General features: G+C 59.5%; 3 protein-coding genes across 4 annotated transcripts; all 3 read right to left on the reverse strand.

Moving 5' to 3' along the window:
* Positions 1 to 2331: 2331 nt before the first annotated feature.
* KRT16 (keratin 16) lies at positions 2332 to 5416 on the reverse strand. The gene is made up of 8 exons (XM_043584456.1): positions 4682 to 5416; positions 4125 to 4207; positions 3831 to 3987; positions 3576 to 3737; positions 3358 to 3483; positions 2831 to 3051; positions 2698 to 2734; positions 2332 to 2595 (listed from the first exon to the last, which is right to left on the reverse strand). Exons 1-8 carry the CDS (start codon positions 5225 to 5227, stop codon positions 2485 to 2487), a joined length of 1443 nt encoding a protein of 480 aa, XP_043440391.1. The 5' UTR covers positions 5228 to 5416; the 3' UTR covers positions 2332 to 2484.
* A 7157-nt stretch (positions 5417 to 12573) lies between these two features.
* Positions 12574 to 17593, reverse strand: KRT17 (keratin 17). Its single transcript, XM_043584463.1, has 8 exons — positions 17094 to 17593; positions 15927 to 16009; positions 15390 to 15546; positions 14633 to 14794; positions 14088 to 14213; positions 13775 to 13995; positions 13636 to 13661; positions 12574 to 12802 (listed from the first exon to the last, which is right to left on the reverse strand). The coding sequence occupies exons 1-8, from the start codon at positions 17523 to 17525 to the stop codon at positions 12708 to 12710; spliced, it is 1302 nt and encodes a 433-aa protein (XP_043440398.1). The 5' UTR covers positions 17526 to 17593; the 3' UTR covers positions 12574 to 12707.
* A 1824-nt stretch (positions 17594 to 19417) lies between these two features.
* Positions 19418 to 26295, reverse strand: LOC122485574 (keratin, type I cytoskeletal 42). Of its 2 annotated transcripts, XM_043584458.1 has the most exons (8): positions 25600 to 26295; positions 23709 to 23791; positions 23425 to 23581; positions 22130 to 22291; positions 21417 to 21542; positions 20942 to 21162; positions 19849 to 19898; positions 19418 to 19726 (listed from the first exon to the last, which is right to left on the reverse strand). In XM_043584458.1, the coding sequence occupies exons 1-8, from the start codon at positions 26116 to 26118 to the stop codon at positions 19629 to 19631; spliced, it is 1416 nt and encodes a 471-aa protein (XP_043440393.1). In that variant the 5' UTR covers positions 26119 to 26295; the 3' UTR covers positions 19418 to 19628. The 2 variants fall into 2 exon arrangements, with proteins under 2 accessions (XP_043440393.1, XP_043440394.1); XM_043584459.1 differs by lacking the exon at positions 21417 to 21542 and having other exon boundaries at positions 20942 to 21132; positions 25600 to 26291.
* Between the last annotated feature and the right edge of the window lie 1210 nt (positions 26296 to 27505).

Below are 27505 nucleotides of genomic sequence, written 5' to 3' on the forward strand. Positions count from 1 at the left end.
GTCCACAAGGACAGTGAAGGAAGATTTCGGGATGACAGGAGGCATAGAGAGCACCCAGAACATGCTGGGACAGGATGCAGGACAGCAGGCTCCAAAGAGTAATATCTTTAAGAAGATAAAACTTATGAAATACTCAGTGTTTTAACATGTTAGGAGGAGATCTATACTTCTGGCAGTGAATTAGGGAATAAATTTAGGATAAGTAATAGAAAACCTCAGCAAATTGAAAAAGAGATGTTTATCTCAAAGAAATCTAACATAGCATAAAATGTTTTTGGACTGTAAATAATAGTTAAATAGTCATGATAATGTAAAATTAAACATTTGCCTAATGAAAATAGCATATATTGAAAGTGTAGGAAGAAGTAGGGAGCGTCCATGCTGTACAAGAGAGCTGAATCCCTCTCCTTCAGAGTGGGAAGTCAAGCAATTAGAAAAAAAATTGAAAAAAAATCAAGAAATGGTAGTATAAGCCTATGGTTTAGAAATAAGGCAGTGGCTCAGTCGGTTGAGCGTCCAACTTTCGGCTCAGGTCATGATCTCATGGTTCGTGAGTTTGAGCCTCGCGTCAGGCTCTGTGCTGACAGCTCAGAGCCTGGAGCCAGCTTCGGATTCTGTGTCTCCTCTCTCTGCCTCTCCCCAGCTTGTGCTCTCTCTCAATAATAAATAAATACACTTTAAAAAATTATAGAAATAAGGCAAACGGGCACCTGGGTGGCTCAGTTGGTTGAGCATCCAACTTCAGTTCAGGTCATGATCTCAAGGTTTGTGAGTTCAAGCCCCACACCGGGCTCTGTGCTGACAGCTCAGAGCCTGGAGCCTGCTTCGGATTCTGTGTCTCCCTCTCTCTCTCCGCCCCTCTCCTGCTCATGCTCTGTCTCTCTCTGTCCTTCAAAAATAAAATAAACATTAAAAAATTTTTTTAAGAAATAAGGCAAATGCTGGGGCACTTGGGTGTCTCAGTTGGTTGAGCATCTGACTTCGGCTCAGGTCATGATCTCACAGTTCATGGGTTTGAGCCCTGCGTCGGGCTCTGTGCTGACAGCTCAGAGCCTGGAGCCTGCTTCGGATTCTGTGTCTCCCTCTCTCTGCCCCTTCCCCAGCTCCCACTCTTGCCCCTTCTCCGGTTCACTTTCTCTCTCTCTCTCTCTCTCTCTTTCTCAAAAATAAATAAAAATTTAAAAAATTAATTTAAAGAAATTAGGCAAATGCCAAAAGTAATAGCTAAGAGTTGAAAGTGAGAAGTGGAAATGGAGGCATGGGACACAGCCTCGGGATGGCTCTTTTTTATAGAAAGACTTATGTGATACATACATAACATTGGTTTTGTAAATTAAATTTTTTAAATATGGAAAGCACCCATGGTGTGGGACAGGATGATTGACTCAAGGATACAGAGCAGGGCCAGACAGAAAAGCACCCAAGTGGGTTGAGACAGAGGGTCAAGCATTGGAGGGGAAAGAGAACATCACAGGTGATTAAACAGTAGAGTCCTGATCGTGTCCGCGTACTTGAACTTGGCCATATTCTTTCTAGAGAGCCCAGCAGGTAGAAATGGGGCTGGGAGAGATGGACAGCAAGGGGCCCAGTCAGTTATCCGTACCCAGCTCTAGGGAGAGAGGCAGCACGTCTGAACATGGGGGGGTGGAGGGTGGTGATGAAGCAGGGCGAGGGTGACAGATGTTTCCCAGGGGACCCCTTTCACTCAGTCTCCTGCCTGATGAGAAGCAGGGGCTGATAAGGGGTGAAGAAGAGGACAGGTTGGGAAAAAAAAGTTCAGTCCTAACCACGGACACCATCCCCAAGGCGAAGGCTCTCTCTTCTACTGCCCAACACAAAACTTGTGTAATGTGAGGAGCCAAAGGGTAGAGTTAAGAGCTCAAGCTTTGGAGTCTTTGGGTTAAAATACCTAAAACGAGAGAGCGGCATTTTAAAAAAAAAAAAAAAAAAAAAAAAAAAAAGCATGGCCTCTGTAACCAGACAGCAGGGCTTAAACCACAATCATGCCTCTTAGGATCCACATGACTTTGCGAAAGTTACTTAACCCCTCTGAATGGCAGAGCTGTCTCCATTCCAAACCCAGCCTCACCACACCCACCTCACAGGGTGACTGTCAACACGTGGGAGCTCCTTCCCCTCCTGCGTCCCACCTCCCACGCCCACGATGGCGGGGGGGGGGGCGCGAGGCGGCAGGGGAGTCTTCGAGAAAGACCCCACCAGTATTACTGAGCTTTGCTGTTTCCTGGACCCGTCAGGCTGTGGGGTCCGAGAAGGCCTCAGGGAGACACCTTCAACCCCCTCCCATTTGTTCAAGAACAGACACCACACAGGTTTGCGTCAACCGGAAAGTCAGCTTTATTAGCCCACCACCAGCAGAGGGGGAGGGGAGACAGCTTGGGGACTGCGCTGGGAGGACAGGGCCCTGACGCAGGCCTTCAGGAGGTTGGGGCCGGCGGGCGGGCGGGAGGCTCCGGAAGAGGCAGCTCAGTGCTTGGAGTTCTGGCCCTGGCTGAAGCTGGACGAGCCCTGCTCCTTGAGGATGGGCCGGGTCTGGTGGCCAGAGGGGGACGAGGAGGAGGAGAAGACTGTGGGGGAGAGGCGAGGGGGTGAGAAGGGTTCTGGGAGCTTAGAGGCCCCACACAGGGAGAATGGAAGGCTGGGGGCTCAGGGGCACCCAAGAGCCTCAAGGGCCTTACCAGAAAAGGACTGGCTGGACGCTTGCTGGGAGGAGAGGCTGCAGGGGAGAAAAGGCAGAGCAGTTAGACGCGCTGGGAGTGGCGGGGCTGCAGGGGCTGCAGGGCAGGACCCGGAAGGAAGGCAGTGCACTCACTGAGCATCCTCGCCCTCCAGCAGGCGGCGGTAGGTGGCGATCTCCTGCTCCAGCCGCGTCTTCACGTCCAGCAGGATCTTGTACTCCTGGTTCTGCTGCTCCATCTCGCAGCGCAGCTGGGCCAGCTGCTCCTCCACACTGCCGATCAGGTCCTGGATCTGGGCCAGCTGCATGCAGTAGCGGCCTTTGGTCTCCTCCAGGCTGCTCTCCAGGGATGCTTTCTGTGAGTGGGGGAAAGGGAAAGAGTCAACAGAGGTGATCATTGCTCCCCCCCACCCCAGGCCTCTGGGCATGTTCCTGAGAGGTACGTGGATTTTGGTCCCAGCTGGGCTACTGATGGGCCAGACGATGTGGAGAAAAGTCACTCCGTTGTTCTGGGACTTAATTTCTGTGTCTATATAATGGGTACAATGACCCCTCCATCCCACTCCTGGGAAAAGAGGGGCAGAACTGTATTGTGGCAACATTGAGGGGCCGGCGGCATCACTGGTGACTTGGGGACTGCGGCGAGCCGGGGTCCTTCATACCATGCTGAGCTGGGACTGCAGTTCAATCTCCAGGCCCTGGAGCACCCTCCGGAGCTCGGTCACCTCCGTGCGACCACTCTGCACCAGTTCGCTGTTTGAGGCCACTTCCTTGTTCAGCTCCTCGGTCTGAGACAGGAAAAGAGGAGCAGGCGTGAGGCACCCTAGAGGTGGCCCCTGCCTGGGAAGTCCTGCAGGAGAGCTGAGCGCCTGAGCCCCACCTTGCTCAGGAACCAGGCCTCCGCGTCTCTGCGGTTCTTCTCCGCCATCTGCTCGTACTGGTCGCGCATCTCGTTCAGGATGCGGCTCAGGTCCACACCGGGGGCGGCGTCCATCTCCACACTGACGTCCCCGCCAGTCTGACCCCGCAGGGCAAGCATCTCCTAGGAAGGGATGGCGGGAGACGACCAGCTCAGCTGAGCCCTTTCCTGGCCCCTGAACCGGCCTCCCGCTGCCAACACCAGCAGCGACCTCACCTCCTCGTGGTTCTTCTTCAGGAAGGCCAGCTCCTCCTTCAGCCCTTCGATCTGCATCTCCAGGTCAGTCCTGGCCAGGGTCAGCTCGTCCAGCACCCTGCGCAGGCCGTTGATGTCGGCCTCCACGCTCTGGCGCAGGGCCAGCTCGTGCTCATACCTGGCAGGACAGAGGTCGAGGCATCAGGCTCCATCTGCGAGGCCTCTGAGGTTCAAAACCAACAGCCCCACCGCTTGCCCACCCCCCCCAACCCCCGCCCTCTGCACCACACTCCGCCCACCACAGCGGTGGCTCACTTGGTCCTAAAGTCATCGGCTGCCAGCCTGGCATTGTCAATCTGCAGAATGGGCTGAGCGTTCTCGATGGTGGCCGCGATGATCTACAGAGAAGGTAAAAGGGCAGGCCTCGTTAGCCAAGACCCCAAAGCCCGGGGGTGAAGAGCAGAGAGGAGCGGATACGGTGTCCCCAAACTTGAGGGTCGCCTGGCTGGCGAGTCAGGCCCTACACTCTTCCATCCAGCCAGCCTGGGTGTCTTTTGCAGCCGGCTCAGGGTGTGCGGAGGGAGGCCCCCCGGCTCCTACCACCCCATCCTCGGCCCCAGGCTGAGAGAAGCTGAGGGAGCAACGCAAAAATCACTTGCAGGGAATAAGAGAGTCAGGGCTCCAGCCAAACTCGGACAGCTGGATGCTGAAAAGGGACCCTCTGCCAGCAATGCAGAGCGGCCTCTGTCTACTCCCCCAAGGTGGCCTCACTCTCCCAGTTTGTGAAACAAAGATGCTAGAAAGTGATTTCTAAGGGCCGCTGAAGCCATGGCCTGTCGCAACCACCAGGGTCGCCCGCCTGGCCCACACACCTTGTTCCTCAGGTCCTCGATGGTCTTGAAGTAGGGGCTGTAGTCCTTGACCTCACTGGGCCGCTGCCTCTGGTACCAGTCACGGATCTTCACCTCCAGTTCAGCGTTGGCCTCCTCCAGGGCACGCACCTTGTCCAGGTAGGAGGCCAGCCGGTCGTTGAGGTTCTGCATGGTGAGCTTCTCGTTGCCGGAGAGGAGGCCGCCATCACCCCCTCCAAAGCCAGCGCCGAAGCCACCACCGAAGCCAGCACCAAGGCCACCTCCAAAGCCACCTCCAAGGCCACCACCATATCCTCCACCGAAGCCGCTACCCAGGGCCCCACCAAAGCTGCTGCTGCTGCTGAAGCCGCCGCCGTAGCCACCCCCCAGGCCGCAGGCCCCCCCGGAGGAGTAGCGGGAGGAGGAGACCGACAGGCCCCCGTAGGCGCTGGGGGCCCGGCAGGACCCTCCGGCCAGCACGGAGGACATGCGGCTGGAGCCGCCCCCGATGCCGCAGGAGCCCTTCATGGAGCTGGAGGAGGTGAACTGGCGGCTGCAGGTGGTCATGATGCCAGGAGGAAGGTGAGTGAGCGAGCGAGCGAGGCAGCAGAGAGGAGAGATTGGTGCTCAGGGAGGCTGGGAGGATGCTGGGGAAGCTCAAACCCCCCGAACCTTTATAGGCGCCGGGGAGGGCGGGGCCTCCCGACTGCTGACGGAGGGTTCCCCTGCCCGTTTCATCACACCAGGTCCCGTCCAACTCCCCACTCCGGATCAGGATTATTCAACCCGGGGTCGACTCACTTCGCTGGGTGCTGCTCGGAGTTCCCACCCAGCTCCGGGGGTGTGGGGCCGAGAGAAAAACTCACAAACACCAGTCGGCCGTGACTCAGGCTGGGCGGCGGGAACCGGCTCTCGTTCCCGGAGCCTAAGGGGCCAGCGGGGCCTTGGCACAGGCAGTTTTGTGGCGGCTGCGTCCCCAGGCGGTGAGTCAGCCCATGAAGGACTCCCTGCCCCACGGTGACAGCCTTGGCTGAGAAAGGCCTCACCGATGCCGGCCTGGGGCCGCCTCAGGATGTGCTGTGGGGATCCTGCCTGCCCAGCTCTGGACAAGGAGAGCTGGGTTCATGGTCTAACTTTGCTTTGCTCTCTGTGTGACCTGAGGCCCCCTTGCCTCCCCTCTCTGGGCCTCTGTGTCCCCTCAGTAAAGTGACAAGGCTGGACTGCCTGATCGTGGAGTCCTTTCTAGTTCTAAAAATTCTCGGGGCGCCTGGGTGGCTCAGTCGGTTAAGTGTCCGACTTCGGCTCAGGTCATGATCTCACGGTCCGTGGGTTCGAGGCGCACGTCAGGCACTGTGCTAACATCTCAGAGCCTGGAGACTCCTTCAGACTCCGTGTCTCCCTCTCTCTCTCTGCCCCTCCCCTGTGTGCTCTTTCTCTCTCTCAAAAATAAATAAACATTTTTTTAAAGTAGTTGTTGTTTTTTTTTAATTCTCTGACTCTCTTTCCCTTATTGGATTGGATCCAGTGTCAGAGGCTGCCTTTGAGCCCCCAGAGTCGTCAGAAGCATTGGGTACCATGGGACCAGTATGTACCATTGAGCCAGGCGGGTGTCGGCTCGAATCCCCGCTCTGCCCCTTACAAGCTATGCAGCGTAAGCCATCCTTTAGCCCCTCTGGGTCTCAGTTTTCTCATCTGTAGAAGTGGAGGACACAACACAGAAGGACCTACACACAGAACCCCACTGGCCACTCCCCAATGGTGGCCCGGCCCCTCAGTTCCCGATGCCTCCTTTGCAGCTAGGTGCCCCCTCACCTGCCTCCTCACACCCACCTCTGCCCTCTGGCACCTCCCTCCCACAACCTCACCCTCTCTTCTTTACCCCAACACTCCCACCCTTTGAGCAGCCCACCCCCAATGCATTGCTCTACCTAGTCATGGATGCCCATCATGAACTGTGGTGGGAGGGAGTCCCCGTCCTGCCATTAGTGCCGTGTGTGACCCCTGACCCCACCAGGAGCCTCTGAGTCCCCACACTGCATCCAAGGCTCTGTTCCCAAAGCTTTCCTTTCGAATGTCCATAGATTCCAGGCTGGGCTAGACAGCTTCCTTCGTTCAGTTGAGAAGAGGGGGAAGGTGACCTCTCTGGTCACATCTGCCATGCTCCAGTATTGTATGGAGTGCCCTACACGTGCCACACAGTTTGTGAGAGGCAATGTTCCCGCCACAGGTTCACAGACGAGGGAGCTGGTAGGTTAAGTGGGCTTCCCAAGGCACCAGTCAACGGCGAGCTGAGGTTTGAACCCCTGGCCGTCTGCTGGCCCAGTCCGAGCCCTTCCCGCCATCCTCAACCACCCTCTCTGTGCATCTCCAACGTGCATCATTGTCTTGAATTCACCTTGCGAAGTCAGGAGGAGAGAGGGAGACCCAGAGGGAGGGAGTGATTCCCCCAACGTCACTCAGCTTTAAGTTGTAGAGCCAGGATTAGAACCCAGGCTCAGGGCATCTCCACTCACCCACGATGCCTTGCAGGCTGGGACCAGGTACATCCATTCTCATTTACCTCCCACAGTACCTGGAACGAGCTCTTCCCACAGTGGGCATGACCTTGGCCTCAGGGCTGGAGGCAGGATTGGGGAGCTCTGAACCCAAAAGCTGAGGATTCTTCAGGGTGCTCTGGGGGGTGACACACAGAACTGGCCACTGTCCTTGTTCTCAAGTGCCTCCGTGGCCCCCAGAGGAGCCAGAAGAAGGCTTGCCTCGGCCTGAGCACTGCTGGGTGATATTACTGGAACCTAGGAACAGGAAATTCTGTCTCAGCCTAACCAGGACTTTGCTGCTGCCATATCGCACCCCATCAGTCACTCGGCTTGTAGGAACAGGGCCCAGAGGTCTGAGCAGAGCTGGCACCCAACACACGCCTTCAGGGCCAGGCCTGGGAGACAGAACCCGATGCTCCTGCTCCCCTCTCCCAACACCAAACATGGGCAAAGTGGGTCCTGGAATCTTGGACAAAAACCTTGCCATCCCAGGTGTCAGGATGGGCCTAGAGTTCAGGTCCAACCACAGACTCATTACCCTCGGAACTAAAAATGACTCTGAGGGGTGCCTGGGTGGCTCAGTTGGTTGAGTGTCCAGCTCTTGATTCCAGCTCAGGTCATGATCCCGGGTCATGGGATCGAACCTCATGTCGGGCTCTGAGCGGATTGTGGAGCCTGCTTAAGATTCTCTCTCAAGAAAGAAAGAAAGAAAGAAAGAAAGAAAGAAAGAAAGAAAAGGAAAAAGATATTTTCTCTCTCTCTCTCTCTCTCTCTGTCTCGCAGCAACATAGATGGACCTAGAGAACATTATGCTGCTAAGTCAGACTGAGAAAGAAAAAAAAAAAGATTTTTTTTCTCTCTCTCTCCCTCTGCCCGCTCCCCTGGTCACATTTTCTCTCTCTTTAAAACAAATAAAAATAAAAATCACCTTTGAGGCCACCAAGCCCCATGCAGAGAGAGAGACTTGTCCCAGGTTAAATAGAAGCAGAAACTCGAACCCGGCACCAGCACTGTTCCTGAGCTTTACACGGACTCTCCCTGTGGTCTCTGGGATGTCCTCCTTCTCTGCCTCAGCCCACCCTCCACCACCCTCCCTTCTTTTTTTTTTTTTTAATGTTTATATATTTCTGAGAGAGAGAGAGAGAGAGCTTGTGCAAGCAGGGATGGGGCAGAGACAGAGACACAGAATCCAAAGCAGGCTCCAGGCTCTGAGCTATCATCACAGAGCCCGACGGGGGCTTGAACTCACAAACCATGAGATCATGACGTGAGCTGAAGCTGGACGCTTAACCGACTGAGCCACCCAGGCGCCCCCACCTCCCTCCCTTCTAATTGGATCCCTGTCCCTCCACCATTCCTAGAGTCAGTGTGGGGTTGCACATGAGCCCAGCACTGATGCTTGGGGATCTGCATGGGCTGAGAAGCTACAGGAAGTTACCAACCAACCCATCAACCCACTCAGTCAACACTGCAGACCAAGCACCCACCGTGTGCCTGGCACCCAGGGCATGGGGGTTGGGGAAGATGATGACATAGTTTCTGACCTTGGAACCTATCATTTGGTCCCAGACAGAAGACTAAGGCCGGGAATACAGCACCGCATGGCAGGAAGCCCTGGGGTGTTTGGCCCACAGGATGCCACTGGGTAAGTGTTACCCAACGCTAAGCCTCAGCAGTAAAGGAGGGAATATCAACAGAGGCTCCATCTGGGCCTCAGAAGATCTGAATTGGCAGAGAAAGACCAAGGGGCACATTTCCGGCGTGCCAGCGAGGCAAACCTACCCAAGGTTGCTGAGAGCCAGGAGCACTAGGTCTGTGGGCACAGAGCACAGACTCCAACCAAACTGACATGTCTCCAGGCAGCGGGTTCCTTCCCCCACCCAGGCCTCTTCCCTCTCTCCTTCACCTACCCCGTCTCAGGTATGATGAGGTCATCTCATACCTGAGTTGGCCAGGAAATATCATTGGCCAATGCACGCCTCGACATGCAATGACTCCCCAACCCGGCTGATCACCAGGATCCCCACACAGATTCCCGACCCTGCTCTGACCCACTGTATCAGCATCGCCCAGGACAAGCCTGATCGTGGGGACGTTTTACGAGCTCATAGGGAATTCTGGAGACCAGCCAGGCTGGGAAGCAGGAGACGGCCTGGGGGAAGAAGGGAAGGAGGGGAGGCCCTCAGGGGACTGAGGGGAGAGAGGGGGCTGCTGCAGGGCCCCCAGCCCATCCATGGCGGCAGCCAGAACCACAGGCTTCAGGGCAGGGTGAAGAAAGAGAAGGTCCCCAGTGAGCTCGGACAGAGCAGCGTGCAGTCAAGCAGGCGCCAGATCTGTGCTGGGCACTCAGATAAAAAGAACAAGGCAGAAAAGCCCTCGGGGCATACTAAGAGACAACCCCGCTACCGCTACCATGTGGTCAGGCCGTGACGGGGGTGCAGGGGGCCTGCAGGGAGGGGGCAGGCTCCCTGGGAGTGAACACGTGTTTCCAGTCCAGGCTCTGGCCCCGCCACTGCTCCCAGCATCTGGATGAATCTGTGAGAGCCAGATGGTAGGTGGTCCTCCCACTCCCCCGTGTTTCACGCCCCCCTTCCGAGGGTGGGCCCTCTCACAGCCTGTCACACTGGTCTGCACAACCAAGGGGCCCTCAGGGGACCATGTGGCTGGATCAAGCTCTGTTAACAGCCTTGGCTCTGAACCGCCCTCTGTTCTCCTCAACCTCGCCCCTACCCACACCACATAAGGACTGAAGGAGTATTGTCAGCCCCAACACTGTGCCCTGCCCGCCACCCCTAAACCGGAGCCCTTCAGGGTCCCTCCAGGCCAGGGCCTGTGTCTCCTCCTTCCCCCAGGCCCGGTGCAGAAGAGGCGCAGACAGACGCCACGCCACAGACAGAGTGTTCCTGCCACATTGTCTCCTTGCAGAAAGCACTGCCAGTCATACTTTCGGGGCGTGGGCGTGGCAGAGGAAGAGTCACAAGGGCTGGCGACTGCTGTCCCTGGCCTGGGCCTGGACATCAGGCCCATCACGCGTGTCCATCACATGAGAGTGTGTAAGGCGGCACCGAGGTTGGTTACAGACCGGTTCGCGGAGGTGGGGGGGGGGGGTGAAGTGTTTGGTGCTGGGGTTGGGAGGGGGAGGGTACGTGGATGAACTGTGGAGTCCCACAGCTGGGCCGCCCAATCCAGCCACAGGCACGCGTCCTCAGCACCCCGGGTTGGCTTGGGGGTGCGACAAGAGAGTCCAACCACCAAAATTCCCCAAGGGGACCACAGGTCTCAGCCCCCCATCGCTCCCTCCTGTGGTCCTACCTTCCCAGGCATGGGCTGAGCACTCCAGGAAAGGGTAGGGCTTTCCCTGTCTGGGCCCAGGACCATCCCCTAAGGACCCCCACCCCCAGCAGGCACCACTGCCTCTGGCGCAGCTCTCCACACTTGGCTTCTCTCCACTCCGGCCTCCTGAGCCACCCACCCACTCACTTTGTGGGCAGAAGCTTCTTCCCCAGCAGAGGGGCGCAGTCCAGGGCTATCTGTGGCCACCCCACCCTATGACCCCTCCTCAGTCACCCCAACAGTAGGGGTGGGCCCCCAGGATCTGCAGGGAGAGAATCTGCAGAATCTGCCTAAGAACCTGGGGCGGGGCAGGGGGTGGGGCCCCTCTTCCTAGCATAACCCCGACGAGAGCTGAGTCACTGCTCCTTGAAGCCTCAGTGTCCCTATCCACACAATGGGGCGCCTCTTCCCAGACCCTCCCTGCTTCCTGGGGCTGCCATTTGGATAAATGAGATCACCATCCAAATGAGCCACCCTCAACCCAGGGCTGGTTCTTCTGGTTGTGGCTGGAAGTGTGGCGGGGCCTGGTGGGCACAGGGCCTCCCCTGCCTCCATCCGTCATTGCTGGTCAGGCAGCTGGGAGACACCAGCCTCTGATGGAGCGGAGGCTGCGCTCCCAGCCTGCTCTGGTTCCGGCTCTGCACTCCAGCCAGTGGTCCCTGTCTCGACTAGGAACTCACTGTCCTCAGCGGCCCCTGGATCAGGGCTGGAAGGACCATCAGTTGAGTCTCATCCCTCTCCTCAGCGACCGCAGCCTCTGAGACCCAGAGAAGGCCTGGGAACTGTCCAAAGACGCACAGCCACCTGCTCACCTCGTAGACCATGCTCTTACCACCACCCTTCGCGCTCCTCCCTGGTTTTCACTAGTCCCAAGCCTTGCACCCCGCCAGGCCTCGGGGGCTCTGGCTGCTCAGGCGCAGGCCCCGCCTTCAGTGTCCGGGCACTAGGAAAGTGTTTGATGGACCCTGGTCTGATTTCACAGCAGCAAACAGTCCCAGGCCTGTCAGCAAATTGAGGCAGGGGCGCCCTTCCTCTCATTAACCTCTTCAATCCCTTCTCATTTCCTGAAGAAAACCAGGAAGGCCTGCCCCGCCCAGTGGTTTCCAGATTTACTCAAAGGAAGACTTCCTTCCAGGTGTCGGGGCTCCTCCCCACCTGGCTCATTGCCTGCCACCAGAATGAAAGGGGCTGAAGCCCGGAGGGTCCTGGGAGTGGCTAGGGAGGGACTGCCCCCCTTCCCCAGGATGCACTTCTCCACCTTCCCCACCTCCAGGCTCCTGGGGAGGGTGGTGCTGCTCCACCTCACCGCCCCGCCCCCCCCCCCCCCCCCCCCCCCCCCCCGCCCCGGCAATCCTGGCACTCTCCCCGGGCCCCATCCTGAGCAGCAGCTGACCATTTGAGGAAACGTCCCTGAGAGAGGACCCACCCTTTCTCCCACACCTGCCTGGGGCCCTCAGCCTTCTCTAGAAGCCTAGACTACAGTTCATATTCCTGGGGTGAGGCAGTAGGAGTACCCCAGGGGTGCCCACAACCCCTTTTGGGGATTTCCTGAGACTCACAAAGGAACGTGGGCCCTAACCACCCCGCCTGCCTCCCCCACCTTCCTTATGCTCCTGCCTCTTCCAGGAGGATCCTGATTCCTGTTCCACCCACCCCCTGCCCCCTCTTGGAGAAGGGCATGTCCCTCTTGGAGCAATTGACTGAATGCGTCGTCCTTTAGGACTCTGGCTCCCACCTGACATCTCCTCAGCCATTTATGGATGAGAAAACCTACTTACAGGGCAAGAAGAGGCCACCTAAGACCTCCCCGGGTATGCTGGCCTGACCCTGGGTCTGGCACTGCCTGGACCACCCTCCCAAGGATCACTGACCCTTCGGAGATGCAAAGTGCCCCCCTAAGCCCTGCCCAGACCTACTCTTTATCCCGATCCTAGACCACCCTTGACCTCCAAGTCAACAACAGTTGGTGTCCACGGACTTTTCCCCCAGTTCACCCATTGCTCACTAGGGCCACCTCAGTGGCTACAATCAGGATGAATTCCATATGAGTCAACAAGCTTTATTGGTCAGGCAAGGGGTTATGGAAAAGGGACTAAGCCAGGAGTTGAGGCTGGGGAATCCAGAGGCTACAGGGTCAGTGGGGGAGCCTGGGGGGCTGGCCAGGAGGAGCAGAGTTCTCAGCGGGTGGTCTGGTGGACCTGCTCGCGGGAGGAGATGACCTTGCCATCCTGGACCTCTTCCACAATGGTGCGCACCTGGCGTGTGGTCACGGCTGCAGGAGACAGACACTCCGAGGTGGGGTGGGGGCCGAGGAACCCTGGCTCAGCCCCCAGTTCCCTGAGCAGAGCTAGCTCTCCCGTCATAGCCATTTGCAGTCCCTGCCTCTTCTCACCTCTCAATATCACATCCAGACACTCGTCCCTCCTGCTCTTGCCACTCCCTGTCCCATCCCCTCCCTGTGGCAGTGCCCCTGTAGGAGTCCAGCTTCCCAGATGGGAGGTTTGATCCTGACCCACTGTGTCCTTCTGCAAGACTGGGTGCTACCCAATGGGGTCTATCTCTATTTCTCTGCAGTCTCCAGGGCATGGGCTAGGCTCCTGTCTCCTTCATCTCCAGACTGGGATCTCCAAGACAAGAACCAGGTCCGCATCACCCCCATTAGACTAGATTCCCTGGGGCCAGGACCTTATCTTTCCCATCACACTGGGATCTAGAAGGCAAGGACCATGTCCCTTTCTCCCTTCAGACTACAAATCCCACGGTCAGGACTGCTCATCTGTAAGGTTCTCAAGAACAAAGACCACGAGAGACCATGTCCCTAATCTCCCCGTCAGAGGAGAGTCTCCAGGGCTAGGACCAGTTCTGCCCCAATCAAACTAGGATCTCTAGGGTAAGAACCATCTCTCTGCTCTGCCCCCATCAGACTAGTGTCTCCCTCATCTGATTCCCTTGAGCATCAGTCCTGAGCCCTAACAGGTCCCTTTCTACACACACTCCTACTGAGGATCAGCCGTCACTCCCTGCAGGTCCTGGGACTCTCCCCAGCAATGAGCAGATGGGTTGCCTGCCCCGTGCACCCCCACCCTCAGCTACCGAGATCCTTACGTTCTTTGGGCTTGTAGTGAGTCAGGCTGGAGAAAAAAAAAAGAGAGAGAGAGAAAGAGGAGATTAGATTTGGGTCTGAGAGTTCCACCCCCACTCCAGACCCCCAGCCCCTGGCCCCTGGCCCCCCGCCCCCACTCACTGGGCATCCTCGCCCTCCAGCAGGCGGCGGTAGGTGGCGATCTCCTGCTCCAGCCGCGTCTTCACGTCCAGCAGGATCTTGTACTCCTGGTTCTGCTGCTCCATCTCGCAGCGCAGCTGGGCCAGCTGCTCCTCCACGCTGCCGATCAGCCCCTGGATCTGGGCCAGCTGCACGCAGTAGCGGTTCTCTGTCTCAGCCAGGCTACCTTCCAGGGATGCTTTCTGCAGGAGGGCAGGAGGCTCAGGGGTCAGCAAGGGGGGTCAGGGCCCCCTCCAGGGTCCCTGGTGCACCCCAGGCCTGGCAGCTCCCCTACCATGCTGAGCTGGGACTGCAGCTCGATCTCCAAGGCCTGCATGGTGCGCCGGAGCTCGGAGATCTCGCTCTTGCCGCTCTGCACCAGCTCGCTGTTGGTGGCCACCTCGCGGTTCAGCTCCTCGGTCTGCAGACAGGACACAGGAGAGTGCAGCGTGAGCTTGGGATCCCTTCTCCAAGTCAGATGACACCCACGGCCTCCGTATGATCAGCCCAGGGCCCATGCTGTGCCCACACGGGCACCTGGGGCTCTCCCCACCCCCCATAACTCCCCTGGACACGGTCCCCTTCCTGATCTCCGCTGGGCCTCTCAGCCCCCTCCCAAACCTAACTGTAGGGGCAGTGTGCCTTCTCACCAGCATCCCACTTTCCAAAGCCCAGAAACCTCCTGGCCTGTTGATGCAATGGGTGACCCTGATCCCATAGGGTCGATATGGCTCACTGAGGATAGGGCACCCCCAAGATGCCAGGTACCGGGCATCAGTCGGGATTCAGTCCTTGCCCCCCATTCACTGGGATAGGCCTCCGGGCCGCAGCAGCCCCCACCTTGCTGAAGAACCAGTCCTCGGCGTCCTTGCGGTTCTTCTCCGCCATCTTCTCGTACTGGTCGCGCATCTCAGACAGGATGCGGCTCAGGTCCACGCCGGGGGCGGCGTCCATCTCCACGTTGATCTCACCACCCACCTGGCCTCGCAGGGCGTTCATCTCCTGTGAGGGAGGGGGGTGTGGGTGTGGGCATGCGGAGCTGTCCTGCTCTCTTATCTCCAGACCCCTCCCAAGGAGCCCCCCTTCATTCTGCCTCTACCCCCGGCCCCTCCTGTTGACTCTTGTTCATCTGCCCTGCATGGGCTCTGCCTCCGCCATCAGACTGGAGGTTCCCTAAGGACAGGTTCTATGCCCCCCCCCATTAGACTCTCCAAAGGGCTCTCCAAAAATAAAATCTAATTCTTAGGCCAGTACACCTAAGACATCCCCTTGAATTCCCAAACTTCCACATAGGGTCCAGGTTCAAGGGTTTGGGCTAGAACAAGGAGACCTCCTCCCCGACCCCTTGTCCTCTTGAGGGAGGCCAGGATGGGGAGAAGGGGCCTCTGCGGACCCTGGGAGGGTCCCCAGATTCAGGGAAACAAGGTGGTACATGGAAGGGACTAGGGGTCAGGGCTCCACAAACAGGGCTGCCCCATAAGGTGACCAGCCCTGGAGCACCTGCTCTGTGCTCTTCCCTCGGTCCCGGCCCTGGCACAGCCCCAGAGCACTGCCACCCCCTCCGCAGCCTTTTTGACCTGCTGCCCCACCACCTCACCTCCTCGTGGTTCTTCCGCAGGTAGGCCAGCTCCTCCTTGAGGTTTTCGATCTGCATCTCCAGGTCGGCCCTGGCCAGGGTCAGCTCGTCCAACACCCTGCGCAGGCCATTGGTGTCGGCCTCCACACTCACCCGCAGGGCCTGCTCCGTCTCAAACCTGCAAAAGGAAACAGAGACTTAGTCTCGATGCTTGGACCCACAGGCAGGCCCAGGTCCTGGCCAGCATCCGGCCTCTGCTGGTGAGGCACCGTGGAGGTGGGGGTGTGGAGCGGAAGCAGAATGCCGCCTCAGGGCCCTGGGACCCTGCGGGGCCAAGCCCCACCCCCACCGGGCTTCTAGCTTCTCTCTTCTCTGCCTCCTGCCTCGCCTCCCTCTCCCTGCCTAAGCCCAGCGGCCTTCAGAATTTGCTGCATTTGCCACATCCATGACTAAGCGGTGGACTCCCCCACCCCAGCTCCTGGCCTTTGCCATAGCAACTGCGGTCTTGGGGTGGGGAGGGGGACCCCGGTTCCTCCCAGCCCCCTGGCCAGGGCTCACTTGGTGCGGAAGTCATCAGCTGCCAGGCGGGCGTTGTCAATCTGCAGCAGGATGTTGGCATTGTCCACGGTGGCCGTGAGGATCTGGGGAGACGGGAAAGCGGTAAGGCCGTCGGTAGGGAGTAGCTCAGCCCAGACCAGGGTTCTGAGATGGATCTTCCTGCCTGGAGGCCAGGATGTGGCTGTCTTCAGGAAGGCTCTCTTCCTGCCCAGCCGCTCACCTTTCCCAGGCAGTAATTGTTGGCAGAGGAGGGGCCGGCAGGGGTCTGAGGCACTGCAGCTTGCCTCCTCTCCCCACCCCCAGACCTGCCTCCTCCCACAAGGACCCCCATGCCAGGCTCCCTTCCACCAGAGCAGGCAGCCAGCTGGGAGTGCCCAGCTGGGAAGAGAAGAATGGGAGAGATCCCCTGGGGCAGAAGGTGTCCCAGAATCCCAGGCAGAGCGACAGATGTGAACAACGCCCTCATTTTACAACTGGGGAGATGGTGCCCCTGAGAGGCTCCCCCAAAAGGCCCCTGCAAGAGCCCTCACCAACGAGTAGCTCCAAATCAGAAGTCACGACCCCTGTTGGGCCCAAACCCCAGACTCCAGCAGGCAGCTCTGCCCTTGGGAGGTCTGCTGAACCCCATTCTCGAGGGGACAGTGGGAGGGATGGGGAAGCCAGAAAAATCCCCAAGTAAGACACACAGAGGCCTTCCTGAGGTCCCGCCCCCTGTCTCCACCTCCCCCTCCCAGCAGGTGCCGTCTTGAACTCACTAGATCCCTCACCCCACCATCACCCAAAATCCCCCTCTTGCTTCGAGAAGAGAGATGCCCACGTATCTGGCAGCCCATGGGCCCAGCCTCTACGCGCATCCACTCATCTTATCCTCCAAAGACATGAGGTGGCGGCAACAAGCTCTGTGATGAGGAAACTGAGGCTCAGAGGAGCTCCATGAGGCTCACTTGTCCCTGGCCCAGACTGCTGCCCCCCCCGTAAAGGGGAATGTGGGCCACACAGTGGCTCCAAGGTGGGTTCCCAGAGGCCAACCCAGAGCCAAGCTGTCCTCGGCTCCCTGAGAGCCCGTGGCAGCCCCCTAGGCTGACTCCAGGCCATGGTCAAGGATACCAGATGGGGGGGAGGAGAGGCCATGCCCCCCAAAGGCTCTGTCCCACCAGCAAGCCCTACCTTGTTCTTCAGGTCCTCGATGGTCTGGTAGTAGTGGCTGTAGTCACGGGCGGGCCCCGGGGCCTGCTTCTGGTACCAGTCCCGGATCTTCACCTCCAGCTCAGTGTTGGCCTCCTCCAGGGCGCGCACCTTGTCCAGGTAGGAGGCCAGCCGGTCGTTGAGGTTCTGCATGGTGGCCTTCTCCCCACCCGCCAGCAGCCCGTCCACGGCCCCAAAGCTGCTGCCGTAACCACTGCCAGAGCCAAAGCTGTAGCAGCTCGAATAGCTGCTGCCCCCGAGGGCACTGCCCAGGCCCCCCGCAGACCCCAGCCTGCAGGAGCCAGGGCCCAGGCTGCCAGACAGCCGGCAGGAGGTGCGGGACGAGCCGCCCCCCAGGCCAGAGGAGCCCTTGATGGAGCTGGAGGAGGTGAACTGGCGGATGGTGGTGGTCATGGTGGCAGCGGCGGGTGGCAGGCAGGCACAGAGCAAGAGGGCGAGAGAGGAGAGAGGTCCGAGGTGCGTGTGGCTGCCGGGACTCGCCCGCCGCCTTTATAGATCGACAAGTGGGCGTAGCGATTACAACAGGCTCGCTCCTCTGTTTCCATTCTCCTGGGCTTTCATCACTGCTGGCTGCCTGCCAGCTCCCAGGTGGCTGCCGGCCCCCTCCCCTCCCACCATCGGGGCTTTGCCTCATTTCCCCGAACCCCCGTGCTGGGTGTCTGCGCGAGTGCATGTCTCTGGTCTCAGGCCTGTCACCTGTGATTCAGGCAGGCCCTCCAGCTATGCTTTCCCATGACCTAATACGGAGAAGAGGAGAAGCAGGACGTCACCGTCACCGGGCCCTCCCAGGCAGCTGCCACCCCAGCCCAGCCCACCGGGCCCCCGTGTCTGGCAGGGAAACCGGTCGGGGAACCAGGCAGACCCCAGCCTGAGGCCGGTCTCCTTCACCACATGCCACACCACAGTCCTGGCCCGGGGCTGGGTGCTGGGGAGAGGGTGAGGGCTGAGACCCTGTCCCACCTTGGACACTGGACTTAAGCCCACTAGGCTCACCACACAACACAGCGACTCTCAGGTTACCACCCCATTTTACAGATAAGGAAACTTCGAGAGGGATAGTGTCCCGCTGGCCCATCTGACCGCAGAACCGGGCTGGCAGGGCTCCTGCTTCCTTCATCCCCAGTGTGCCACAGAGCCCAACACTTCCCACAGCCCCCGACACGCTGCCCCCGCCCTCTGCAGAGCCCTGGCACCAGCTCCAGGAGCTGTGATTCCATCTGGCCACACTGCCCCTATCCCTGGAAACCCCAGGGACCCAGCCTGCCCCCCCTCTAACCTTTCCCCACCTCCCTCCTGGGCCAGGGTGGGCAAGGAAGAGCTTAAGAAGAGAGCTTAAGTGGCGAGCCGGGGGGGGAGGGGGGGGGTTGGGGGGGAGACCCTCCCTGTGAAAGGACGGCTGTGCCCCTGGCCACTCTCCTTATCCCTCCGGTACCCAAAGAGGCCTCAGGGTGAGGTGAGGGGCAGCCACCTCAAGTGCCGGCCAGATGGAAATATAAAGGACACTGCCTAAGGGTCTTCCTGAGAACCCCCAGCGAGTCCTTCCCACCCCGAAGCCTCCCCCAAAAGCCCACCCCAGTCCTCTCATGGGGCCCCCACCCGCCCTGCCCACCACCCTCAGCCTAGCCCTGGGTCCCAGGGTCCCAGCAGGCTCGCTGAATGGAATGTGGCCGTGTCCCAGATTGCTGATGGCTTCCACTTCCCAGGCAGGCCCAGACATCCCCTCCTAGCAGCTGAGAGAGATTCCCCAACAGCCCGGCAGCTGCCAAGCCACCAGAGCAAACAGGACGCCCCCCACGCTCACACACACAGCAGCCACCCCGCCCCACAGACTCCCCGAGCTGGGCCAAGCTGGTTTCCTGGGCTGGCCGTGCCACCGCCACCCCCTCTCACCCATCAACACCTTGGACCATGCCTTTAGAAAGCCCCCCTGCCCAGCCCTTCTCCCTCTGATCTTGAACCCAGACCTGCCCCAGGCTGAGGCAGGGAGTTCTCTAGAAGGGGTGTGGTTCCCCAGAAAGTCTATGGGGCCCTCCTGCGGACCAGCCCATGGGGACCCACGGGCTGATTCTTAGAAACTTTCCCAGCTCGATGTGCTCTCCCATCCCTTTGCCCTCAATCTCCTGCCTTCTTCCCTCTGGCCTCCCGGGAGCCCCCCAGGCCTGGATGAGGCGGACAGAACAGGTTTGCAGGTGACAAGTGTCACCCAAGCCCTCAAACTGTCCTCCTCCCCAGTCCCTCAGCACACACCACCCCAAGCCAATGACTGGACCAGATCACACGAGGCATTGAACTTCAGGCAAAGCTTTAATAGCAGACACTGGGGCAATTCTAGGAGGACCCTCGGTGAGGGGCTGCAGGAAACAGATACAGAAAGGCAACAGCTCTTGGCCGGTGGCCCAGATGGGCACTCAGGGTGCGGCACTAGCATGCTGGGAGCCCAAGGCGATGGCTCCCCCGTGACCCTCGAGGCTGGGCTGTCACAGGTGGAAAGGGGCCTCAGTGTGTGGAGCGGTGGACCTGCTCGCGGGAGGAGACCACCTTGCCATCCTGGACTTCCTCCATAATGGTGCGCACCTGGCGGGTGGTCACTGTGGCTGCAGGCGGTGGAGGAGGGGGCACAGGAAATCTCAGGCCCGAGCCCCTCCCCCAGTCTCCCGCACAGACGGGTCCCCGGCCTCTCCCCACTCCCTTCGGGCCAGACAGGGCAGGCTCTTACCTTCCCGGGTGGGCTGTGAGATCAGGGAAGAGGAGTACTGGGTGGCCAGGCTGCAGGGAGGGAGAGGGAGACCTGTCAGTGCAGAGGTGCGGGCCAGGAGCCCGGCCCCGTGGAGAAGGAGTGGCTGGGGAGGACTAGGGCGAGGGGAGAGAGGTCCCAGCAAACCAGAGAGAAATCACAGCTGAGAATACCACAAGGGTCAAAGGGCATCGGCCCCGTGGGCAGGACTGAGGAAAGGGGACACCCCCACAGGAGGCCCAGAGGCACTTTGTGGCTAACCAGGGATTTACAAGGAGAAGCTGAGCAAGTGGTTTTTCCATATCCCAAAGGGCCCAACAAACAGACTCTCTTAAAGCGGGAGAGAGAGTGGTCAGACTATAGGTGCACTTTGCCATCGTCAGGGAGCAAAAAGCTGGAATGTGTGACTTAGCATGGAGATTCCAGGACATTCTCAGCCCCTTTACACTGGGGCCCGGATGTACCCTCCCAGCTCCAAGCCAGATCACCACCCACCCGGCTCCTTATCCCATCCCGGGTAATGGCATCACCAGCCAGTCATCAGAACCAGAAACCCAGGGTCATCGTCCTCCGCTCCTTCGTGGGCTCACTCAACACGTGTTGCGTCCCGCCAGGGAGCCACGCTCGCCCCCACGTCCAGGCATCTAGCGCTGCTGTTTTTAACTACAACACATCCTCTCCACACACCACCTGCCTCTCCCTGCCCTCCACCCCCGCCTTACAGCAGGGCTTCTCTGGCCCGACTCCCTGCTCCTGCCTCCTGACAGACAGGTCTCCCTGCCCCCACCGGGGCCCTTCTGATGCATTTCTCCCTATGCAGCCAGAGCGAACGTTCTAAGACATCTCGATGATAGTACCACTCCTCTGTGCAAAATCCCTGCGTGGCTCCCCGTTTCCCACACCGTCTAGTCCAGACGCTTTCATTCGGCCTTCAATGCTCCTCACAGCGGGACCCCTGCCAGTATCTGCCAGTGTCACCTCCTGCAGACCTCTGCACCTCCCCAGCACAAACGTCCCTGCCTGGATGCAGCGGCCCCCGACCGACCCAAGCGTGTGCCCCAGTGCCCCCACTCACTGGGCGTCCTCGCCCTCCAGCAGGCGGCGGTAGGTGGCGATCTCTTGCTCCAGCCGTGTCTTCACGTCCAGCAGTACCTGGTACTCGTTGTTCTGGCGCTCCATGTCACAGCGGAGCTCACACAGCTGCTGCTCGATGTTGCTGATGAGCCCCTGCAACTGGGCCAGCTGGGCCCCGTAGCGGGCCTCGGTCTCCGCCAGGCTGCCCTCCAGCGATGCTTTCTGTGGGCCAAAGCACGGGTGGCTGGGTGAGACCCAGCTGGGACCCTTCTCCAGGGCGCAGCACCCAGAAGGGGGACGCATCCGCGTGGGTTTGCGGGTGCCGCCAGCACCATGGGGCAGTAACAGAGGCAGAGAGGGACCCATGTGAAGTGACAGGCTGGGTGGGGATTTCGGGTCCTCCGAATGGAAGTCTAGGAGGCTGGGCCCACCCTGGGGTGACAGGTACAGGCCAGGGAGGGGGTCGGAGGCCCTACCATGCTGAGCTGGGACTGCAGCTCAATCTCCAGATTCTGCACGGAGCGGCGGAGCTCTGTGATCTCCGTCCTGCTGCTCTGCAGGGCCTCGGTGTTGGTGGCCACCTCACGGTTCAGCTCCTCCGTCTGGAAGGCGGGGGGGAGCGGGGGGGCACAGGGGCTTGAGAAGGCTTGCAGAGGTGGGGCAGAGGACAGGGTCCACCTCCGAGCCCTGACCTCCCCGACCTGCTCCCCAGCCCCTCCCTGGCTCTGGGGGCTGCAAACACACCCGCACACAGACACCCTCTGTGCCCACCCTGGGACTCAGTGGACGCACCGTGCTTTGCACTCAATAGTCCTACTGAGCACTGCGCAAAAACAGCTTTTACTCTCTTTGTGCCTGTTACTGTCCTGGGTACTGTAGCTGCTAGGTGTGTGTTTACTAAGGGCATGAGGTATTCATCCGAACACACACATACCTACAAATATGCTGGGGGAAGCCCCAGACAGGGATGACGGGCCCTGGATCCGTTCCCCAGGCCGCAGCATGGCTTGTGTGAGCCTGAGGCCCCTCTGAGCCCCACAATCTGCATCTGGACATGAGCAGTGGGTCCAACTGGTTTCCAAAGGTCCTTCCAGCTGGGACAGCTGTGATCTACAAGTTTTCCAGCCTGTTCTCAGGACCCAGCACACGTGTGGAGCAAGTTCACACTTGCTCACGCACGGCCACCCACCTTGCTGAAGAACCAGTCCTCGGCATCCTTGCGGTTCTTCTCCGCCATCTTCTCGTACTGGTCGCGCATCTCGTTCAGGATGCGGCTCAGGTCCACGCCGGGGGCGGCGTCCATCTCCACGCTGACGTCCCCGCCCACCTGGCCTCTCAGAGCGTTCATTTCCTGGGCAAGAGGAGAACAGGAGCTCACCAGGGCCATCCCAGGGAGAGACCCTGGGGCCGGGCCTCTCTCCCTCAGGGAGATGGGTACTGATGACCGACAGACACAGACAGACAGCCCAATGGCTCCTCCCCTTGAAGATGGAGGTGGATGTGATCCTGTCTTGAACATGCAGGGCTGTGAATATGGACCATCTCCCCCAACTCTCACTCAGAGATGGACTTTGTCCAGTTCCAATGTGTGCGGGGCGAGGAGAGACGGTAACTCCCCAGCCCATCAGGGGATGAGCCGGGACAGCCTCACTCAGCTCCCTGACCACCCGCCTCGTCCCCTGCCCCCAACCGCACAGGGGAAGCAGTCCCGTGCTGGCATCTGCAGAACCAGAACTTGTTAGGAGATGTTAATCTGCTGGGGCGGGGACGCAATCTGTATGACCAGCCTCAAAGCCAAGTGGAGACGCTTTCTAGGCTCCTGCTTCTCCAAGATTAGACTCCCCTAGCGTGGGCCAGCCCAGAGGTTGGCCCAGAAGGAAGCCGGAGGCTCATTAGTCCCCCTACAGGGTCTGGGATCCTGACCCTTGGGCTGAGCCTTAGGGTCTGTAGGACTCCAAGACTCTCTGAAAAAGGGAGGTGGGAGAAGGTGGCAAAGCGGTGGCGTCAGACGTGGGTGTGGCTATGGGTCAGAAAGACCTGTGCAGCTCTGGATAAATCCCTTCACCTCTCTGAGCCTCAGTCTCTTCACTGGTGAGGGAAGGAAAGAGCACCCTTCTCCCAGGGCCACTGTCAGTATCAGCTGAGATAATTGCCATGAATCACTTGTAATGTGCTGAGCAGATTTTGGTTGTTGTTATGACTATCACTATTACAATTAATTAGGGTAATTAGCATGCGTGTTCTTAGACTGATTTGCTCATCAGATAGTTAACTGCCACCACTCAATAGGTCGTGCCTTGAGGGACAAGGGAAGTATCTTCGGGAGGAGAGGGTCCTCCAGGCCTCGTGCAGGGCCCCCTGAGGGTCTCCCAGGTTCAGGGCCAGAACTAGACTGAGAGCATGGCCTTGGCCCAGGAAGATTTGGGAGCCCCAGCCTTGCTTGTTCCCAGGTGAGTTTCTCCTACACTTCCAGGACAGCCTCACCTCCTCGTGGTTCTTCTTCAGGAAGGCCAGCTCCTCCTTGAGGTTCTCGATCTGCATCTCCAGGTCGGCCCTGGCCAGGGTCAGCTCATCCAGCACCCTGCGCAGGCCATTGGTGTCGGCCTCCACGGTCATCCGCAGGTTCAGCTCAGTCTCGTACCTGGAAAGGGTGGAAGCATGAGCCAAGGAGCGCCCCAGGACACCCCCTTGTACGCACAGAGAGCTCTGGTGTGCAGAGCCGGGCCCAACACCCGCCCCCGGGGACAGCCCTGGAGGCGCAGGCTCACTTGTTGCGGAAGTCATCAGCTGCCAGACGGGCGTTGTCGATCTGCAGCACCAAGCTGGCATTGTCGATGGTGGCCGCCAGGATCTGGGAGGCACAGTGGGCTGGGTGAGCAAGCACCCTGGGAAGGCCCCGCAACACCCTTCTTGCAGCCCCTTTGGAGAGTGGACCAGATAGAGGAGATGAGGGCCCCGCAATCTCCCCCTCGGGGCACCCTGCGAGAGGGCCCACAGAGTGGTGGGGGCGCAGTGCCCAGGCACAGGTAACCGTGAGGTCAGGAGAGACCCATAATATTCCTGTGGACCTCACTCTCTCTTCCCCAACTGAGATCACCTCTAGGCTCGGTTGCCCCCTCCTCCAGGAAGCCCTCCTCCACACACCCCATGTGTGTCCCTCCTTCCGGTCACACCTCCTCCCTGCCCATCTCCTTCACAACACTTCTCCCAACTGTGATTTTCTCCACAACTTTTTTGGTCATTTCCTCCACTGGACTCAGCTCCAGGGGGACAAGGCCATATCTGTATCACTCTCTTCGGAATCCCTAGCCCTGGGCAAAGTACCTGGCCCAGAGTCAGCCCCCAAGAAACATTGGTTTAATTAGGCAATTAATTAATTAATTAATTAACAAGATTATGACCAGCCCCACCTCAAACCTAAAGCAAAGTTCTCTCTTCCCCCAGGGTCACCTGAGTGGTTGAAATGAGAGCAGGGAAGGGGCTCTGGAGGGGGCAGAAGGTCAGTTATTATTACTGCTGCTGTCACTGTTATCGTCAGAAAAGCTGAGAGGCTGTACTCCAGAGCCACGTGGGCGGAAGGAGAGGGAGGCCCCTAAATGCTGCCCAGAGGGAGGAGAGAGGAGGTCTTAGTGGAGGTGGCAGATGAGCTGGGAAGAATCTGGAAGCTTTTAAGGCTGAGGGCTGATGTGCAGAAGGTGTAAGAGGAAGCAGCCTCAGCAGCCGAAAAGTAGCTCCAATGGCCTCGTTCTGGGCCTCAGAGTCCCCTTCGGGGCCCTGTGAAGTGACCCTGGGTCTCCGTTTCCAGAGTGAGCCCAAGGGCCAATTTGTTACCCATCCTTGGCCTCAGTGGCCTACAGACCCGTCTCCTACCCACCTCCCTGCTCAGGAGGCTGATTGGGCCTAGCAAGGGGCCCTTGTGAAAACCCCCGAGGGCCGCAGTGACTCAGAGGGGCGGAGGCCTGATGCTCGGGCACAGGGGGGTTGTGGTGAGGAGCTGGCTGACCCCGAAGCTTGGAACGCTGACTCACCAGGGCTCCCCTGGGTTCCCTGCTGCTCAGACCAAGGCCCATATCTGATCTGGCACTCCCAGTCATTCTGCTTCCAGGGGGCAATTGCAGGAATTCCCTTCCTGGCCGAGGTCCCGGGAAGGAGCAGACAAAGCCCCTCACAGGGCAGCACCAGACCTGGCTCCCTACCAGGAAAGAGCAGGCCCCAGCCTGGCCTCCCCTAAACATCCCGGCATTTCTTTTAGCTCTCACCTGCCTCGGGGTGGCGCGGGCTGCAGCACCAAAGGACCCTCCGGGGCGGGTCTCGTGCAGAAGACCCAGGCACCCCGTTCACGGAATGCCAAGGCCGTGCTCTTAGAGGTCATGAGCATGTGGGTATGTGTTGTGTTCTCCTTCAGACTCACTTAATCCCTTCCCTTGGGAGCTTCCAGTCTGAGCAGGAAGACATAGCTCCTTCCCTCAGGGACCCCCAGAGTGACTTCCCATGGTCATGCCAGTGAGAGAGTGAATGAAGGAAGGAACCAATGAATGATGGAGACCCAGGGCAGAGAAGAAATGTTGGAAAAGGTCCAAAGTTGGGAGGGAGGGAGGGAGTCAGAAGCAGGTAGTAAGGACACAAGGCAGAGGGCAGGGAGCTGGCTGGTCCACACACCTTGTTCCTCAGGTCCTCGATGGTCTTGAAGTAGGGGCTGTAGTCGCGGGCGGGCCCCGGCCCCTGCTTCTGGTACCAGTCCCGGATCTTCACCTCCAGGTCGGCGTTGGCCTCCTCCAGGGCGCGCACCTTGTCCAGGTAGGAGGCCAGCCGGTCGTTGAGGTTCTGCATGGTCTCCTTCTCGCTGCCCCCCAGCAGGGCGTCCGCGGCACCAAAGCCGGAGCCGAAGCCCGCACCGAAGCCGGAGCCGAAGCCCGCGCCGAAGCCGGAGCCGGAGCCGAAGCCCCCGCCCAGGCTGCAGGTGTAGCCCCCGCCGTAGCCGCCCCCCAAGCCCGCCGAGAAGCGGGATGAGGTGACCGACATGTTGCCACAGCTGCCGGCTCCCAAGAGGCTGGGGGCCCGGCAGGCGCCCCCCACACGAACCGAGGACACCCGAGAGAACCCCCCACCCGGCACACACAGGCCCTTGACGGAGCCGGAGGTTGAGAACTGGCGGATGCTGGTGGTGGTGGCAGCCATGGTGTCCACAAGTCAGGAGCAGGGTCTGGTCTGGACAGAGACCCCAGGCAGCTCTTTATAGCCAGGCTAAAACGGGGCTGGGCCCCCGGCCCTTGAAGTCAGAGCCAAAACCCCAGCCATGTAATTTATTTCCGTACCGGCCGCCCAGGGCCTGGGGCTCAGGCTGGACATGCCGAGTGCATCCCCTGGGCCCCATCCCCTGCCAGCGCCTGGCCTGGACAGGTGGCCTCTTAGCAGCCCATTGTCTGTTGGGAAACAAAGGTGGCGTTGGAGCCGCAGCCCCGGGGTAGGGTGAACCTCCATTCTCGGCCACAATTAGGCAGCTGAGCTCATCCTTGGGGGCAGTCTGGAGAACCCAGCCCTGGGAGCCAGACAGGGCCTAGAACAAGGCTCCACAAGCCTGGAGCACGGAGGCTGGTCTGGCCCCCCAACCAGCATTCCTGAGCCCCAGGGAGAGGGTGGAAAGATTTGGGATGACACCCTCTCCTAGGTACAATGTGGCCCTGAGAGAGCACACGCACCGCCCCCCCCCCCCCCGGCCCCAGACCGAAGGAGAGAATCAGCCTCTACTTGAGGGATTCCCCCAGCTGATCAATCCACGTCTGCGGGAGGGGACACAGCCCCTGGCCTGGGGGATTGGGATCTGAGGGGAATAGACACTGCCGTTGGCCTGAGGAAGCTTTGGATCCAAGCTTCACAGGAAGTCAATTCACAAGCCTGTTCCCTCCTTTGTAAAATGGGGGTCATTCCTGCCTCCCATGGTCTTTGAGGGAATCTGGAGAGGTGGTGGCATCAGTGAAGCTGGGGGTGGACTCAGGAGTTTGAGAGCAGAGGAAGAAAAACGAAGCAGAGAGTTAGGGTGACCGCTCCCGCTCATCCCCCCAGGAGCAAAGGAAGGCCACTCTGGAAGGGCTCCCTGGAGGAGGCGAAGCCAGATCTGTCTGTGCGGCTGGGCGTGTCCGCTAGCACTGCACCCAGGGGAGGGCCACCCCTGCGAGGGAGCAGAGCTGTCCCATTTCCTGGCGGCTGGCACCCGCCCGCCGCCCAACAAGAGATTACAGCCTAATCTCCTCGGCGCTAATGATTTAGGCACTGCCAGGACACTGGCGTCTACACCGGGCCTGTCTGAATGGGGAGCTTCCTGGGGTGGCCAGGGCCTGAGGGATGGGCAGGTGAGGGCGAACCTGGCTCCCATGCGGGTGGCCCGGGCTCTCAGCCCACACACGGGGACACAGAGGGAGTCAGGTTTTCCATGCAGGCCTCAGCAACGGGGCTGAGGCAGGCTGCTAGAAGGACTTCCTGCTTAGAAAGTGGGTGGCCTCCCAGGCGGCGGTGTCTCCTTGCTTGGGAAGTGGGGACAGCACAAGCTGTCTGGGAGAGAAGGGAT

This window comes from Prionailurus bengalensis, chromosome E1, assembly GCF_016509475.1.
Source record: "Prionailurus bengalensis isolate Pbe53 chromosome E1, Fcat_Pben_1.1_paternal_pri, whole genome shotgun sequence".
NCBI classification, from domain to species: domain Eukaryota; kingdom Metazoa; phylum Chordata; class Mammalia; order Carnivora; family Felidae; genus Prionailurus; species Prionailurus bengalensis.